The sequence below is a fragment of the Oxyura jamaicensis genome, chromosome 12 (assembly GCF_011077185.1).
Source record: "Oxyura jamaicensis isolate SHBP4307 breed ruddy duck chromosome 12, BPBGC_Ojam_1.0, whole genome shotgun sequence".
NCBI classification, from domain to species: Eukaryota; Metazoa; Chordata; class Aves; order Anseriformes; family Anatidae; genus Oxyura; species Oxyura jamaicensis.
Window position 1 is genome coordinate 2,260,101 of NC_048904.1, and position 16,094 is coordinate 2,276,194.

The 16,094-nt window shown below is 45.8% G+C and overlaps 1 protein-coding gene across 1 annotated transcript in view; it reads left to right on the forward strand.

Annotated features, from left to right (window-relative positions):
• Positions 1-16,094, forward strand: part of SUSD3 (sushi domain containing 3) — a 63,612-nt gene that overhangs the window by 34,303 nt on the left and 13,215 nt on the right. Inside the window, exons 3-4 of the mRNA XM_035337409.1 lie at positions 13,203-13,391; positions 14,905-15,052. Coding sequence (XP_035193300.1) covers positions 13,203-13,391; positions 14,905-15,052 — 337 coding nt within the window. The remainder of the gene's footprint in view (positions 1-13,202; positions 13,392-14,904; positions 15,053-16,094) is intronic.

Sequence of the window (16,094 nt, forward strand, 5' to 3'; positions counted from 1 at the left end):
GCCTGAGGTAAGCTGCAAATAACGAGTGGGATGTGCCTCAGGAAACCGCGCATGCTACATCCAGACAAATTCCTGCAAGAAGTTACCTAGCAGGCACCATTTAGGGGAAAGACACCACCTCTGGCTTAGGACAGACCTGAGCTGCAATTTGCTGGAGGAGGTATCGTTAGGTACTTGCTTGGTTGTACTCTTCTCTGGATGGCCGTGGTGGGACGGAAGTACCAGGCTGGTTTAGCTTTGGTGTGACCCATGGTGTTCTTTTGGCACACGCTGCTTTTTTCTGCAGTGAGTTTGTGTCCTTGCCAGTGCAGAAACTGAAAACATGTCGCAAGAACTTATGGCTGCTCTTCCAGGAAAGCAAAAGCAAAGTTGTTGTTCAGAGCGGAGAGCACTGCTGCTCTGCCGGTGGGCTGCAGGGAGGTTCTTGGCTCGCTCCTGTGATCCCAAGGTGCAGCTCGGTTTCTAAAGTGGGGAAGAAAATATTCATCCTGAATTTTCATTCTGCAGGGCAGGATGTGAGACAACCTGGAGTAGATGGGCTTGTAATTTCTTAAAGGGTTATTTCTCCTTCTTTTTTCTCCCATGAGATCAAAGTGAAACCCTCTATTAAATAAGATAAAAGAAGTGGTGATGGCAGAATTTCAGCTAATTGGCTTTATCTCCTGTACTGCAAGATGCTAATCTCAGTGGCTCTGTGTTTGGACCAAGCATTGTTATTGCTTTGAGAGATTGATTTTTGTGCTTGCCATAAAAACTCTAGAACAATGCAAAATAGAGAAGGAGACGAGTTATGAGGTGGTGTAGCACAGTCCTCCACAGTGCAAGATGGTTCCCTGTTGTACTCTCCACTGCTTTGTCCGAGCGCCTCTTAAATTACCTAGGTTATAGAGATGAATTATGTCTAGACGTATGGATTTCAGCTAGGGAACGAAATGGGCTGAATCTCTTGGACCCAGAACACTGACATTTCAGAAAACAGAAGTGAGCTCCAAACCCACCCAAACAACCCTGCAGTCTCTGGGTTTGCTGTGCCCAGGGAGCTGAGGGCCCAAGCTGCTGGCTTGGCTGCTCCCTGTGTGGCAGGGCCAGGAGATCCTTGGGCTCCCGTGGGAAGCTGATTCTCCCAGCACATCTGAAACTGCAACAGAGGGAATTTTAACTGTGTGGAAATTAGCACGAGATACTTGCCTCATTTGTCAGGATTACCGCTCTCTTTTAATGCACCTGGCACCACAGCACTTTGCCTTCAATAATTTGACAGGGACAAGGCAGCACGTAGGACAGTTGCTTGTTTTCACTTAGGCATTTTATTGACACACTGTCTTTCAAATGCAGTCGCAGATAAGCAGCTGTGTTACTCTGTGGAGCAGTTTAGACTGGCTCTGCGGATCTGAAGAGTGACAGGGAGATGATTTTGCATTCGCAGTGGAAGCCTGCCCTGCTCGCTTTGTGTTTTTGCCTTGAGATGACAGTGAGAAATACACAAGTTGCAGAACGAGCAAGCACTCCCCAAATAAAATCAGTTCCTGTGCCTGTGGAGGGTCCCGGAGGCTGGGCTGAGAGGGGGCCTGCTTTATGGAGCTGTGTTTGCTGGCAGGGCCTGGAACGCCAGGTCTGGGACTGGCCTGGCAGCACGGTGGTGTCAGCATCAGTCGGAACAGCAGTGGCTCCTGGAAACACAGGTGAATTGCTTGCTTTTCCTTTAATGTAGTTGTAAATGGTTACTGAGGCCTTATCTCTAGGATAAAATAAAGCCAAACGCACCTGTACCTAAGCAGAGGGTCTTTGGGAATTGTTTAGGGAAGTGACAATGTGGGCAGGAGCTGGGCTAGGTGTGGGGAAGATGGTGAATAAAAACCTGAGTGAAAGTGGGGCCTTGGAAGCAGCATTCAGAGGGAGCCCCTGGGCTGGGGTGACAGGAGGAGGCGCTGGGGGCACGGCACATCTGGTTGTTTGGTTTCCCTGGCTCCAGAGTGCAGAAACGTGTGCCTGCATGTGGAGGAGCAGGATGAGGCTTCTCCCTGCGTGCCCAGCACTCTCCAGCACTATGAGCTTTGCTGCCTGGTCAGGTCGCGAGGCGCACCCAGCCTGGGAGGGCCGCTTTTGCTGTTCTACACAATGGCCCCACAAAGCTGGTGCTGTTTTGTACAGGCAAGGAGGAGCTGTAGCATTCAGCCTGTTACTGGAATACAGGCGGGAACTAAGTTTCTCCCTCTACTTAAGTACAAATCCTAGGCTGTCCCTGCCTGGTGTGCGGCCTGAACACACAAGCCTTCCAAAAGCTGTCTGTCATCTAGCTCACTGGCAGAGCAGGCCCACGGCAGGTCGGAGCGTCCTGAGCAAACGGGGCTGCTGCCCTTTGGTCCGTGTGCCTAAGCTGCTGGCCATCCTGCGTGTACCTGGCCTGCAATCATTTACTGGTTTAGTGGAGAAGAGCAAACACGGCCAACGGCTCCCCTGTCCTTACGCTGGTGTCCCCATCCATCTTCAAGTCATCTCCCGCTAATTCCGATGGCCAGGGAGGCCCCAGGCAGATGTGCCCATCAACTCGCACTGTTAATCATTGCGGTGCTGGCGGGGCTGCTGCGGGCTGGGGCAGGGCTTCCACACCCCCAGCTGTGGCCGAGCTGTTCTGCTGCCCCATTGCTGCTGTGTGCGAAGCCTGCCACCACAAAGCCCACCCCGGCAGCAAAAAGGAGGGAAGGAAAATGACAAGCCATAAAAACTGCTAAGGAGGTTTTAAAATCTGTTAGTGTCTCAGTCCATGAATGATTTCTATCGCCATAGTAAATTGCATGCTATTGCTAAGTCTTGCAGACCAGTGTCTAAAAAAAATCAATTATTCACAGAAATTATTGCTGACAGCTGTGAATGGCAGGTCACTGTTCTGTGGTGCACTTTTAGCATCTTTAAGCAGCAAACCTGATAAGGAACAGCAAAGGGGAGCAAATGCAGGTGAGCTGACTGGCATTCAGGTTGGTTTTGTTTAGCAGGGTGGCTAGAAATGCCCTGTCTCTGCAGGCCCAAGAGATGGGCAGAAAGCAGCATGGTTTGTTTGTTGCTGTGGCATCTGTGCTGATCCTGAGTGGGGTCAGGGCTGGGCAGCAAGGGCTGCATCTGGGCCCATATGCTGACACTTGTGCTGGGGCCATCTGAGAGCAGAGGGGTGACAGCCACTGTCAGGGGGCTGGGCAAGTGGCACCAGAATTGTCACAAGCAGGGAAGTCGGGGACTGTGCTACAAGTTGGGACGGCAGAAGGGAAAATGTTTTTCCAGGTTGACCCGCATTGCTGCGATATTGGAGTGTTTAGCTACAAGAGAACAGACAAACCTGTATTAAATGGTTTGTTTTAAAACAACAAAGTGGCTTCAAAAAAAAAGCTTGAAACTTTTCCATATTCTTTTTGAATAAATGCTCTGTGCAAACAACTCTTATATCTTGTTGATTTTGGCCAAAACTGAACATGTTTGCAGCAAGTAGTCTAGAATGTCCACCTAGGCTTTCATTCTGGGGTGGATTTTGCAGAGACTGAGGCGGGTCTGGCCAGCTCAGCCGCTGCTTCAGCACCATCGGGCTGAGGCAGCACTGGAGCCATGCTCAGCTCCTCGCCACGGCTGCAGGGATTTCGATGGCGCACAGTGGCTGTCACTAACAGGCAGACGTGGTGTGGACGTGAGAGGCCGCCTCATCAGGGGACATCTGCTTTTATCAGTGACATTCACCACCCTAAGCATGTTTGCACAAACCAGGGCAGCTGTTAGAGGCAGATAGCCTGTTGTGGGTGCTGTGTGGGGCTCTTGTAGTGCCCGGGTTAGCGGGGATGCGCAGGGACACTCACATCCTCCCTGCGGGACGCAGCAGCTGGCTCCTTCGGAGTGCAGCAAGGGGTGAGGGCAGCGGCCTCTGCCCTGGCCAAACGTAAGGCAGGGCGTCCTTCATCCATCCATGGCTCCAAATGGACCTGTGCTTTCCCCATGAAAGTAGGTCTGAGCTTTTCTTTTGGCTTCTCCAGTTGGCAGTGTTTCAATGAAGCGCTGAGTTTCTACCCTTTCTGTTGCAAATTAAATGTAGCAAAAGCCATATTAAAAGCAGGAGATTCCTGATATTGCCAGGGCATCTTATTCATGCTCAGTTTTTTCATCATGGATGTTCAGATAAGAATTTCTATTGCGCACCCTGTGCCTGTTTGAGATGTCGAGGTTGCTAGCTGAGCTCTGCCAGCTCTCCTTGTCTGCACAGCCCACTGAGGGCCACCAGAAGCACCCACTGGTGACTTGTGTGTTGAAGCTGTAGCTCTGGAGCCTAATGGACAGAACTGCTGCTGGTTTATCTGTTTACTTTCTTTACCTGAACAGTAAAATCTGAGTCTTGCTCAGTTTACTGAAGATGTAAGTTAATTTAATTTTGGCAAGAAAACACTGATAGGGAAGCCAGAAAATGATGAATTTGTTACCAGCTTGCTTTCAGGTTAAATATAAAATTGATGAACTTAAGTGTTTAAGAAAAATAAAATAAAATTCATCTCCTCTAAAGAGAAAAGGGCAAATAGTTTTACAGGATTCCTCAGAGGTGCTAAACCATTTTGTAGGTGAAAAGCCACAAAGCTGAAGCATGTTCTGACAGAATGGCCTTTTCCTGGCCCCAGTGGGAGGTCCAGAGCTAATAACATGTTTGTGTTAGAACTAGCTGGACAACACAGTTTCAACATTTTTCTTCTTCCTGCATTTTAAAGGGAACAAAAGCAAGGACAATTCCACCAGAGCTTCTGCTCTCAGGCGTCAGGGCCAGGTTGCCCTATTTAGTTTTCCACAAACAAGTGCCCAGAGCCTTCTCCAGAGCCCAGAAATGCCCATCAGAAACACTGTAAAAATCAATACCTGTGTGAGAAGTGCTCAGCTCTGCCGCTGCAGCAGCATCAATCTTTGCTCATAAAACCTGCCATGGGAATGGTTTGGGCCAACTCTGCTGTGCTGCCCAAGGTGGCATTGTTCAAGCACACCATTTATTGCATTCACCAATCCTTTTTCTGCCTGTAACTTACTTGCAGGTAAAGAGCATATAGCTGCTTATAAATACTAACAGGACTCTTAGTGCTCCTGGGATCTTGGGTATCTCAGTAAGAAGGGAGGCTGTTGTGGTAAGGAGAGGGTTTGGAAAGTTTGACTCCTGTAAGTGGTTGGTGGTTCTCTGTCACGTTCAGCACCTGTATGGGCACGGCGAAGGGCTCACCAAGGAGTGGTGGCTCCTAAACCCTGTGTGTTTTCCCATTGATACCTGATCCGTGTCAGCAAGATGCTAAAAATCAAGCTGGATGCTGAAATCTGGATTTTTCTGGCCTTCTTTAGCATGCTTATTTATTTTTATTTAGTTTGTGGTGGTTGTTTTCTTGCAGTTATTATGATGCTGAAAAAGGCTTTGAGCATTGTTCTGAGATAATAGATTACCTTTACTATGGCCAAGGAAAAAAATTAACTTTTCTGGTCATGGCAGTTTCCAGTGGAAGATGCAGTGCCTGGCTAATGGAGCCCACGTACCGCTTTGCACCGCCTGCAGAAGTGTTGCAATCGGCTGCACAGGTTTAATGAATGAGAGGTTATTCATGAGCGCTGGGCAAAAGTAATGATGCAAGTTAAAAACATAAACCTACAGGCTTCTCCGGCCCACTGCTCCCTCAGAAACACCTCGCCAGCAAGGACGAGGCTCAAAGCCTGGCTGGGGACAGCGGGGCCAAGGCAGCAGAGCGGGGCGTGGGGAGGCCTGAGGACCCTCTGTAGATGACTGGGCTGTTGTGTAGCTGGTTACTTTGGTCCTTGTAAATACCAGCACTTATTCTGCAAGAAGCAGGGCCATCAGACCTGGGAGATGAGCACAGTGAGGGCCAGACCCTCATGCCCAGACACTGGGGCTTTGGGCTGCTCCAGTGGGTCTGCCTGCACACCTGGTGTGGTCAGGGTCTAGGCTGGAGCACAACTGAAAAGCTTGTTTCAAATTATTCCTCTTAATTTTATTCTCCATTGTGTCTTTATTTTAGAAACAAGGACATAAACTGTGCATTGTGCAAATGCATCGTTTATTTATTATCTGCTTTGGAGTGACAAAGAGGGGAGCCCATCAGCAGTATTAACTCTGTTCACTAAACAATCGGCCACAAAAGCAGCTGCTGGCAGTGCTTCCATGGGTCATCTTTATTTGGGAACTGCTTGCATAGAGACATAACTCTGGTGTGCTCTACAGGGGATGCTTGTGGTTTTTGTGTGTGTTTTATTATTATTATTATCATTTTCTTATTTTTTTAATATAGAAGTAATGGTGAAGAGGTAAACGGATGAATGCTTTGAATTTATTTTAGGTTTAATGGATCCTTCTCGTTCTTGAAAGTTGCATTAACTTTTCAGAAGTGTCATAACCTACTTTTCCAGTGCTGTTGGTAAACAGACTAATAAAATGCAGAAAACCCATCTGTTCTTGCTTTACTGGGGACTTCATCAAATACCTCATTTTTCATTGAGTTCTTATTTCTCAATTAATTGTTCCCATAAGAAACATACCCAGTATCCTCCTTGTTGCTAGATCCCAGGGTAAAATCTACAGATGAGAATAACCTGACTTTGAAGTAAATTGGCAAAAAAAGTCAATGATGGAGATGGCAGTCCAGTGACTGGAACAAATCCTCTCTTAAAAGAGCACTATGCAAGACACAAACAAGAACCACTTTATACCCATCCTGCACATTATTTATGTTGGAAATAGGAACAGATTGTGCATGTTGTGAGCAAACCCTAATCTAGCATCTCGGTGATATGTGGCTTGGATTTTGCATGGATTAAAATTGCTGGCAGCCCCTGCAGACGGGGAGTATTTCAGAGCAGAGCTGCAACGTGGTTAGTGCTGACTCCTAAATTTCGCCATGGCTCGTTCACTACATCGAGTGGCAAAAAAGCCAGATGAAAAATGCTGGGAGGGAGTGAGGGAGGAAAGAAAAGGGCTCGGTATTGTAAATGGGGATTAACCAAATTTGTCTGGCTTAGATGTTGACCTGCCTGTGCAGAGTTCTGCAGGATGCAGATGTGAGACTGCCAGAGCACATTGCGAGTGTCTTGCTCAGAGGCAGAAGCCAAACGTTTGCTGCTGCCTGATGATTTTTGCTCCCTTAGCAGGCACGACAAGACCCTGAGGGAGGCTTCGCCATCTCCTCCCTGCCGAAGGGCACCCTGAGTTGTCAGGAGCTGTGTAGCGGTCAATACGTTCCTGTATGTTGTCAGACCTGAAAGTAGGGATAATATAAGTAAGCTAATATAGCCGTATGTATGTTAGCTATTATAACTAACTGGCAGCCCTTCGTTAAGGGGGTGGAGGCATCCCACAGCTCCCAGCTGCATGCGGACAGTACCAGCACCTGCTCATCCTCAGCGTTGTTGGAAAGGTGATTTAGTGATTTACTGCCTGCTGCGTGCAGTCAGAGGTGAGGTGCAGCATGATGGGATCCAAGCTGAAATGGCCCCGGAACCCAGGAATGGCTCAGCACTTCTGGTGTCCTTTGTTCCTTCCACCAGGTCCTGCTGGTGGGTGCCCCTGTCCTGTCATGGCCTCATTTAACCACCGCAACACAAGTGGGCAGGCACCTCATTGAGTACCGTGGTGGGAACGCAGCCAGCAGAAGCTTCCTTCAAATCCTTTCCTGCTTCCTCTGCGTGGAAACTCTTCATCAACGGGACAACAAACTTTTTTTCAAAAACATTTCCGTGTGCGGGTGGTGGTGGCCTGTGAGAATGAACAGCAATTGGCTTCCCCCTTTCACAAATTTAAAATTAATTTTCCAGTAGAAAATCAAAATAATTTGTATGAAGTATTTTAATTTGAAAATGCTGAAGTCGGGCAGATGCAGGGCCCATGTATTGCTAACAGTTGTGTTTCTTTTTGGACCATGTTCTGAGATAGATGCCTCCTGCAGGCACCTTGCCACCTTGCTGTTGCAGTTGTGCTGGTCCCTTGTCAGGCTTGCTCTGAGGACACCCTCCCCGGGGACACCCACCCGTGTCGCTGCATGGCCGAGGCACCACCGGGCCATGAGCACAGAGCTGAGCCTGGCCCTGTCCCCCCGAGGGGCATCCTCCACGTGTATAACAGCTTCTGGTAGCTCCGTTTTAAACACGATTCTCAGAAAACAGAGAAATAGATGGGAAAGGGCAAGTGGCTCCATTGCAGAGCTTGCTGACGTGAGCTGCTGTTCGAAGCCATTGAAGCAGGTCACTGTGGGACGGGCGAGCCGCAGGGAGCCTTGGACACGCTGCCCGGTGCCTGCAGCATGATGAAGGGGCTGCTGCAAGTTGTGCAGCTTCCAAAGCCTGGGCTCCCCACTGTCACTGCTAGGTTGGTGTCACCTTTAACAGCAAGTTCTTAAAAAGCCGTGCCAGTGCCTGAATCTCCTAGGGGCTGGGTAAGCTCCTCGTGGCAGCACGTTGTTGCTGCAGCAGCACTTCGCGCAGCTGGGAGCGCAGCCCTGGCAGGGCTCCTGGGCAGCACAGGCAGGCAGCGTGCTGCTGGCCGAGGGGGAGAGGCTGCTTTATTTCACATCCCGGTTCTAACTGCCTTTTTTTTGTTTGTTTGTTTTGTTTTCTTTTTCTTTCCTTTTGACATAGCGAGCTCTTCCAAGAGCTCTTCTGTGAGCTTGCTGCGGATGTTGAACATCATGCCTGTGACTTCAGGGACAGTAATTTCTAAAGCATGCTTTTGTAAGGAAATAGACTTGCAGAAATAATATCATCAGCCTGTTTGTTTTCTTCAGGGTTTGTAGAACCTAATGTTCTGTCTCTTTCTGGCATCTGGCTATTACAGCATGTTTTAGTTGCATTAAATAGTCAACAATAAGCAACACAAAAGCTTGAGTTACGTGTCTATGGGAATAATGAGGCAAAGTCGTGGATGGCTCTATTTCTGCACAAACAGCGGCTGGCTATCTTGACAAAATGCTTTCAGGTAATTACTGCTATGTTTTAGATCATTTTGGCATGTACTTACGTAATGTATTTGATTTTCATTTTCTGTGTTTTGCTATAGGGAGGGAGAAGGAGCACAGGAAATGTACAATGGGCAAGCATGCTTTACTTACTCTTTCATTTCTGTTTCCTTATCAGCAAAACATAAATCTGCAGCTTGCTGGCAATGAAACCATATGGTAACTCTTCCTGACAAATTGATTTTGCAATACAGATAATCCTGGCTATGCATGAGAAGAGATATTTTGGATTATTGTGTCTTAATTCTTACATTGCTCTCTATTTTTCAGTGCTTGGAAATTATGTATTTGGCTTTTTCTGGACTCAGTGGCTTGTGTGAATTAAGAATTTATAGAGTAGGCTCCTCTTCGATGTTTTGACTTTGGGGGCAGTTATTTGTCATACGAAATAATGTGTTTATTTGCTACAGCCAGTGCCCTTCTTCTGTGCTGTCAGGCCACAGCAGCAGACTGGGATTCTTTTCGAATGCTGGGTATGCTCTTAGTGTGAAGTCAAGCTAAGAAATCAGCTCTTGCTTTACAGGATGCACAAGTACCTTTGAGGCATTTGGCTCCTGGCACCCTCAGCCACGCTGGCCGATGGATAGCTACTGGTGGTCTCGGCTCAGCCCAGCTGAAGCTGTGCGTTGGCATGGTGTGCGGCATGGACGAGGTGCTTCATGAATGCTTTTCAGCGAGTCAAATGAAGAAGCAGGAGTCTTCACAGCTTCTGCTGGAGTTCAAAATCGAAAAATGATTTTCAGCCTTTGCTTCATAGGGATGTATCAGCAAATGAGTTTTCTTCTTGTGCTTAGGAGCAGTAGCCAGGATCTGACAATGCAAGCAGAGCACAGCCTGGGACTGGTGAGCAACTTAGGAGTAGTGGGAGCTGGGTTCTGGAGACACGTGTCAAATCTAGGAGCGATGCCATGAAGCTAATCAAAACTAAACACATCATCAATTTTGATGTTTATTGTAAACTGCTCACAAATGGCTGATAGACAATGCCTCATGCATTCCTCTCAGCTTTAGGTGCTGGCTGCCAAGTGTGAATCTGTTGGATTTGAGATGTAGCTATTGCACAAGCTGCATGAGCAATATTTAGGTTTTTTTTTTCTCAATATTACATTACTATGTACTAAGAGTTACTGCAACCCAAGACCTGAGTGTGATATTTTTCTAGATGTTTAGAAAATAAATATAAATCCAACTGTAAATCTGGCCAACACAAGCATTTATGCAGCACTTGTGTTTTACTTCAGCAGCCTCAAGCATGGTCCTCAGCTGAAAACAAAAATTCCTGAGGTAGGTTTAGTCAAATACACATGCCAGAAGAGTATTCAAAGTATAAACCTATACAGCACATCTACTCATATCAGTATGAGGATGGAAGCTCACTGAAACAATTGCTTTCTGGAAATGAAACCGTAAAATTAACCTACCAGAAAACTGAATGCAATGAGGAACCTCAGGAACTTTATAGATCCTTAATAGCAAGGGATGCTAGAGCTTACAAGCAGGTCTTACAAATTAATTATTAGAAGACTCATGCTGATGAAAATCAGGGCAAATCTGATCCAGAGATATTAAATCTAAATTTGGATAATATTCACAGACTCATACTGGCAAAAATCCATGTATGCATTTCAAGAAAAGCTCTTGTGAAAAGGAGGAAGTAGTGATGCCTTTAATGTTTAGACTTTGGTGGGAAGGAAGTATGTTGAAAAGCTCGAAGAAGAAGAAGAAATGGTATTTCTTCTACAGCCAAATGCAGATACTTGAAATACAGTCGATGAACTTATGGCTAAGGATCTGTGTAAATCCAGCTATAGAAGCTTTCAAAATTGTGCCTCTTTGAAAATTGTGTTGTGAGGAGTCTTGAAGTTACTGCCTCAGTTACATCCATCCAGGAATGTCACCTGAGGATGATATAATGCTTTTACAGCCCCAGCCAAAGCAAGGAAATAGCCATGGCTTAATGGGACATTGGCTAAGGAAAAGCTGGAAATCTTTATAGTGCTCAAGTGAAGAAAATATTTTAAAATCCATGGCTCATGAATAATGCAGACAAGGTCACCGACATCTGGAGGTTTTAATCACTCTGTGTGTACCATTATGGGCAAGGACAATGCAGGAGAGGGCAAAGAGCACCTGCACCAGCTACAGCTGCACCTATCACTCAGAATGGTTAACACTGGATTAAATTAAATATGTCCTGAAGGAAAAAGTTGAGTGCTAGGTTATCTGCTCTTTGCGGAGAAGAGGCTGAATAACAATTCTAGGTAAACTGGCAAATCTACTGAAAGAGTCTAATGAGGGCTGTCTAGGAGGCTAAGCACATGCAATTTGATTCAGATTTGTCTCTGAATTACTCTCTGCATCTCTTGCAGCTAGAGGTGTCACTGACATGAACTCTAAGTATGTGATTTGGTACCTAAAAATAGCCTTGAAACTGTAAAATGCAAAGAGGTAGGTACTTTGCAACTTATGCCGATGGCTTTTCGCAGAAAGTGTCTGAGTGATCCAGGTGGAAAGAAAAGCCTGAACTTGTGCTGAAGTGAGCAGCAGGATTGTGCAGGTGACACACCTCACGTGTCCCAGGAATCGGATGTGGGAGGGGAGGACAGGGGATCAAGGGAAACGACAGAAAATATTTGCTCTTGTTGAGGCAAATTGCTGCCGTGGCGAGGGACAGGAAGAGGTGGCAAAACAAACAGAAATAATCTGCATGGAATTACAGAAGGCATGTTTTTAAAATCTAATGCTCAGTGCATATTTACTTAGTAGATTAGGCAAGCAATTGTCACTGTGGCTTTTGTTTGGTCTTTCGCTGAGATTCCCTTGGTTCCGTTTTTTCCAGGGAGTTGGTTTTTTTAAGAGCACAGACTGAAGACGGGCAGTAAGCCTGTCTGCTGCAGCTTGATTGGAGCAGCTTAATGTTAGTTAATGACTGGAGGGGTTTGGGGTATGAAAAAGGAAATAGATTTGATATCAACATGTAGCTCTGTCCAAGTGCTCTTAAGGAGGCGATTAAAGCTCTAAATTTCTTTTTACTTGTACATGCGGAAGGCATATTTTCCCTTCTTTTTTGTGTGTGCGTGCCACCATGGTGCTTGCAACTGTGGCCTCGCAAGTGCCATCCCATTGCCTCTGCCTGTGGCCCTGCTGAAGTCATCTGGAAGCCAGCTGAAAGATAAGGAGCTTGGATTCTGATTTACAAGCAGTGCTGCTATTTAGTAACTGTTAAAAAGGGGTATATAAAGCCTTTCCCAGCTTCTGCCAGTGCACAGGAACAGAGAAAATGCAAGTGTTATTGTCTTTGAAGTATAGCAGGATATTATCTGTTGTCTTAATGACTGATCATTAAAATTTATGTTAAAAATTAATGTGAAGTAATGAATATTGTGGCAATAAAGCTCAATGTATAAAGCTCGTGGCTGACAATAGGTTGCTGAGAGGAGAACAGCTCATGACTCAAAGAGCAGCTGTGTGAACTGCAAAAAAAATAGGAAGAGAAAAGCCTAAGGAAGAAAAATGTACTACAAATGAAGGATAAAGCAGAACTTGTAACTTGAAAATGGAGATGTATGTAACCATGCTGTAGGTGCACGTCTGTCTCTCTGTGACCTCTCCCTGTACAGTGGCCCTTGAACCTGGTGGCTCATTTCAGCCAAGGTTAGCAGAGGTGCTCCAGAAATAGTGAGATGCTGGAGAGTTGTGAAAAAGTGCTACCAAGGAGACTGGAAGGCTGAAGTATGCGATCAGGCCATTGGATCCTGGGAAGGTTGCATGGGGAGGCTGTGTTATGAATATTCCCCGCATGGAAGATGCCAGCCTGAGTCCTTAATTAAACACTTGGAGTCAAGCAAGATGGGAATCGGTAGGAGACCATGTCACTCATAGAGTAAGTTTTTTTTTTTTTCTTTGATTTTTTTTTTCCTTTTAAAATTTTAAGTATGTAACAGACTAAGTAGATACTGTTGCAGGATGAGTACAGCTCCCTCTGTGCTGGGATGAGAGCAGTGGCGCTGCTGAATGGTGCTGCTCAGGTTTTGGCCTTGGGCTGGTGCTTGGCAGAGCAGGCAGTGCGGCCCTGCCAGAGGTCTGCTCTTTGTTTTACCCAGCAACTTGGACTGATTTAAACTGAGGTGAGCCTTCGCTTGTGGCTCTTATGTTGCATTGTTTTGCTTTGTTTTCGTTCTGCAGGACAGTGCAGCCGCATATTTCCTCCCCAGCTTGGCACACTGGAGATCATTCATGGCAATGGCACCACTGTGGGGACGGTCATCGCCTTCCAGTGCTCAGCCGAGCACCAGCTGGAGGGGCCGGGCGTCATCACCTGTGTGTGGAAAGGGAACGGGACCCAGTGGACAGCGGGCGTGCCCTCCTGCAAGCGTAAGGGTCTTCCTAAACAATTTCCAGTCCCTCTGGGCTGCGGTGTATGTATTTTGCCCCACGTATCTCCTGCAACGTGAGGATTAAATCTAGACATCTGCACAAGGAAAAAGACAAATTCATTTTCCTTCAAAGTTGCCCCTGTTGACTGTAATTGCACTCCATATGTGTTCTGACATCATTAATTCTCATGACGCAGAAAAGACTGCCAGATTTATGCCTGGTCTTACGTCACCGCCTCCAGTAGCGTTGCACCCAGAATAAGCGTGGCTCTGTGGCTACAGGGTGTGCTGTTCTTCTTTAGAAAATGTGCAGATATGACCAACTAAACTGCAAACATATTTGCAAACCCTCTAATCTGCTGGCATTCTTTTTTTTTTGCTGTGAAAGAAACACAGGGATATTTTTGAACAATTTTAGGTTGCTGCCTTTGGGCAGCTGCATGAGAAAGTTACGGTATAACAAATAGCATTTGAATGGCAACAACATTGCCTACCTGTCACACTGTGTTCCTTCTTAGTAATTTGACTAGAAGTAGACTCTAGCGAAACTCTAATATGTGGTACCTCTAAGCTTTGTGGTGTTTGAATTGAGAAGCTTGGTCTGTATCTCAGACTGTGTATCATTTAAAATCATTGATAGTTGGGCAGCTCTCTTACACACTTATCAGTCCTTCTGAAATGCAGCTATTCTTATCTCTGGTTTAAGTGACCCCATTAAAGAAAAGAAATGAGAGAAATCCTCCCCTTGAAGAAGCTGCAGCAGCAGAAAGCTTTGTGTGGAGCTTCGATGAACCATTCCTGGAGCTGGTATTCATGTTGTTGGAAGAACTAGACGAGTTTTGAAGCAAGATAAGGTTTAGTGCTCAGAATGAGCTGGCAGAGATCTGCATTAGCTGTGCCACACCACATTCCCACTCCTCCTTTTGTCTGGGTAATTCATTTCCACTGTCAGATCACTGTGAACATGGAGCCCTACGGATACCCTTCCTTCCATCTGCTATCCTTCCCCGAGCAGAGGAAGACTTGGTGTGTTTGGTCAGTGCCTGCCAAATAGGATAATCATAGTACAGAGCCATTCCTGCTATAAAGGGCTTCTTTAAACCGACTTACCCTTTTCAGTATTTGAGTTTGCAGCTCCACTCCTTGTTAACCATTGATTAAAAGAGTCTGGCAGCTCATCTGCATTTGATATACTGATGAAGTTGTGTTTTTTAGCTACTGCAGTGCTAAAGGCATTGTGTTTAATTAATTGCAGTGCTAAGATACTTGTGAACAATTCATTAGTGGCTTATAAACAGGGGATTTTTAAATAGCCCAATTTAAGGCCTGCATAGCTTTAAGTTGAAGCCAAGATACTTTGATATCTTAACACATACTGAGGTGAAAATCCTCACTAAACTATTATTAGCAGGTGTAAAGCAGGTAGGTTTCAGCATGGTTTAATGAAAATATGTGAGAGAGGGATAAACGTGCTGACTCAGAAATGTGCTTTTGTGTTTGGTTTGCTGCAGCCATATCAAAATATGAGACTTTTGGATTTAAGGTCGCAGTGATTGCCTCCATCGTGAGCTGTGCCATCATTCTGCTGATGTCTATGGCTTTTTTAACCTGTTGTCTCATCAAGTGTGTGAAGAAAAATGAAAGGAGGAGGACTGAAAGGTATGTCAAGAAAAGGTTTTTAAAACTGTCATAAGATGTGTACATCATGTGGACCCCATTGCTGTGAGAGCAGAGAACTTTAAAGTTCCTCTTCAGGACTTGATGCTTACAACACTACAGTGATGTTAATTACTTCAAGTTATTCATTTGTAGATTAGACTGTACGTGTAGAAAGGCTTGGAATTCAAGACTGTTTAGGCAGCTAATTTCTGTTAATATTGGATGACCTAAGTGGTCTGGGCAAATCTGGATTTACCCAAAATTATGCAGGAGCTGAACGTACAAGTCTTATTTGCTGTCCCAGTCTTTCTCACCTTGAATTATTTAAGTCTGGCAGTATTTTCCCTTCTTTTCTTCCCTCTTTCCTTTTTTCCTTTGCTCTTGTTGATCTCTGCTGGGAAATTTAATCAATGTATGTCAAAACCATCAAAGCCCTCACCATCTGCAAAATCTACTTAGAGCTGTCACAAAGATGCGACAAACGAGTACTGGAAAGGAAAGACATAGGATTTTGTCATCTGGCTCGAAGCACAAGACAGTGGGCAGAATTATAAACAGGCAAGGGAAGAAGTAAAACTCACTCATCCAGTTCATTATAAAAACCCGGTGTGAAGGGTGACAGAGGGACCAACGCTAAAGCCAAGCAGCAGTAGTTCATGAGAGCATCCACTCAAACTCCTGTGCTGCACAAAGTTTTCTTCATGCTCCTCATTTTTAGTTCTCAGTTTTCCAGCTCACTGTTCCCAAAACTGCATATAGCTCAGTGGGATGGCTGCACCCCATCTCAAGCCGGTAAGCTGCACTTTTGTTGATTTTTGACCACTTTTTGTTCCCAAGAAGTGTTTGAATTGAGGTGAGGCAGCGGTGAAGTAGAGAGAGTGAAGCACAAGTGAAGGTCTCTGTGCTCCGGGCTGTATTTTATCTAGAGCTGTGTGGGAGCCAGACCTTCTCTTTGGGGAGAAATTCTATAATTTCAAAATCTGACTGTAACCAAAATAAGGACTTTCTATTCCCCTTGAAAGGATTTTGCATGGCAAAAAAG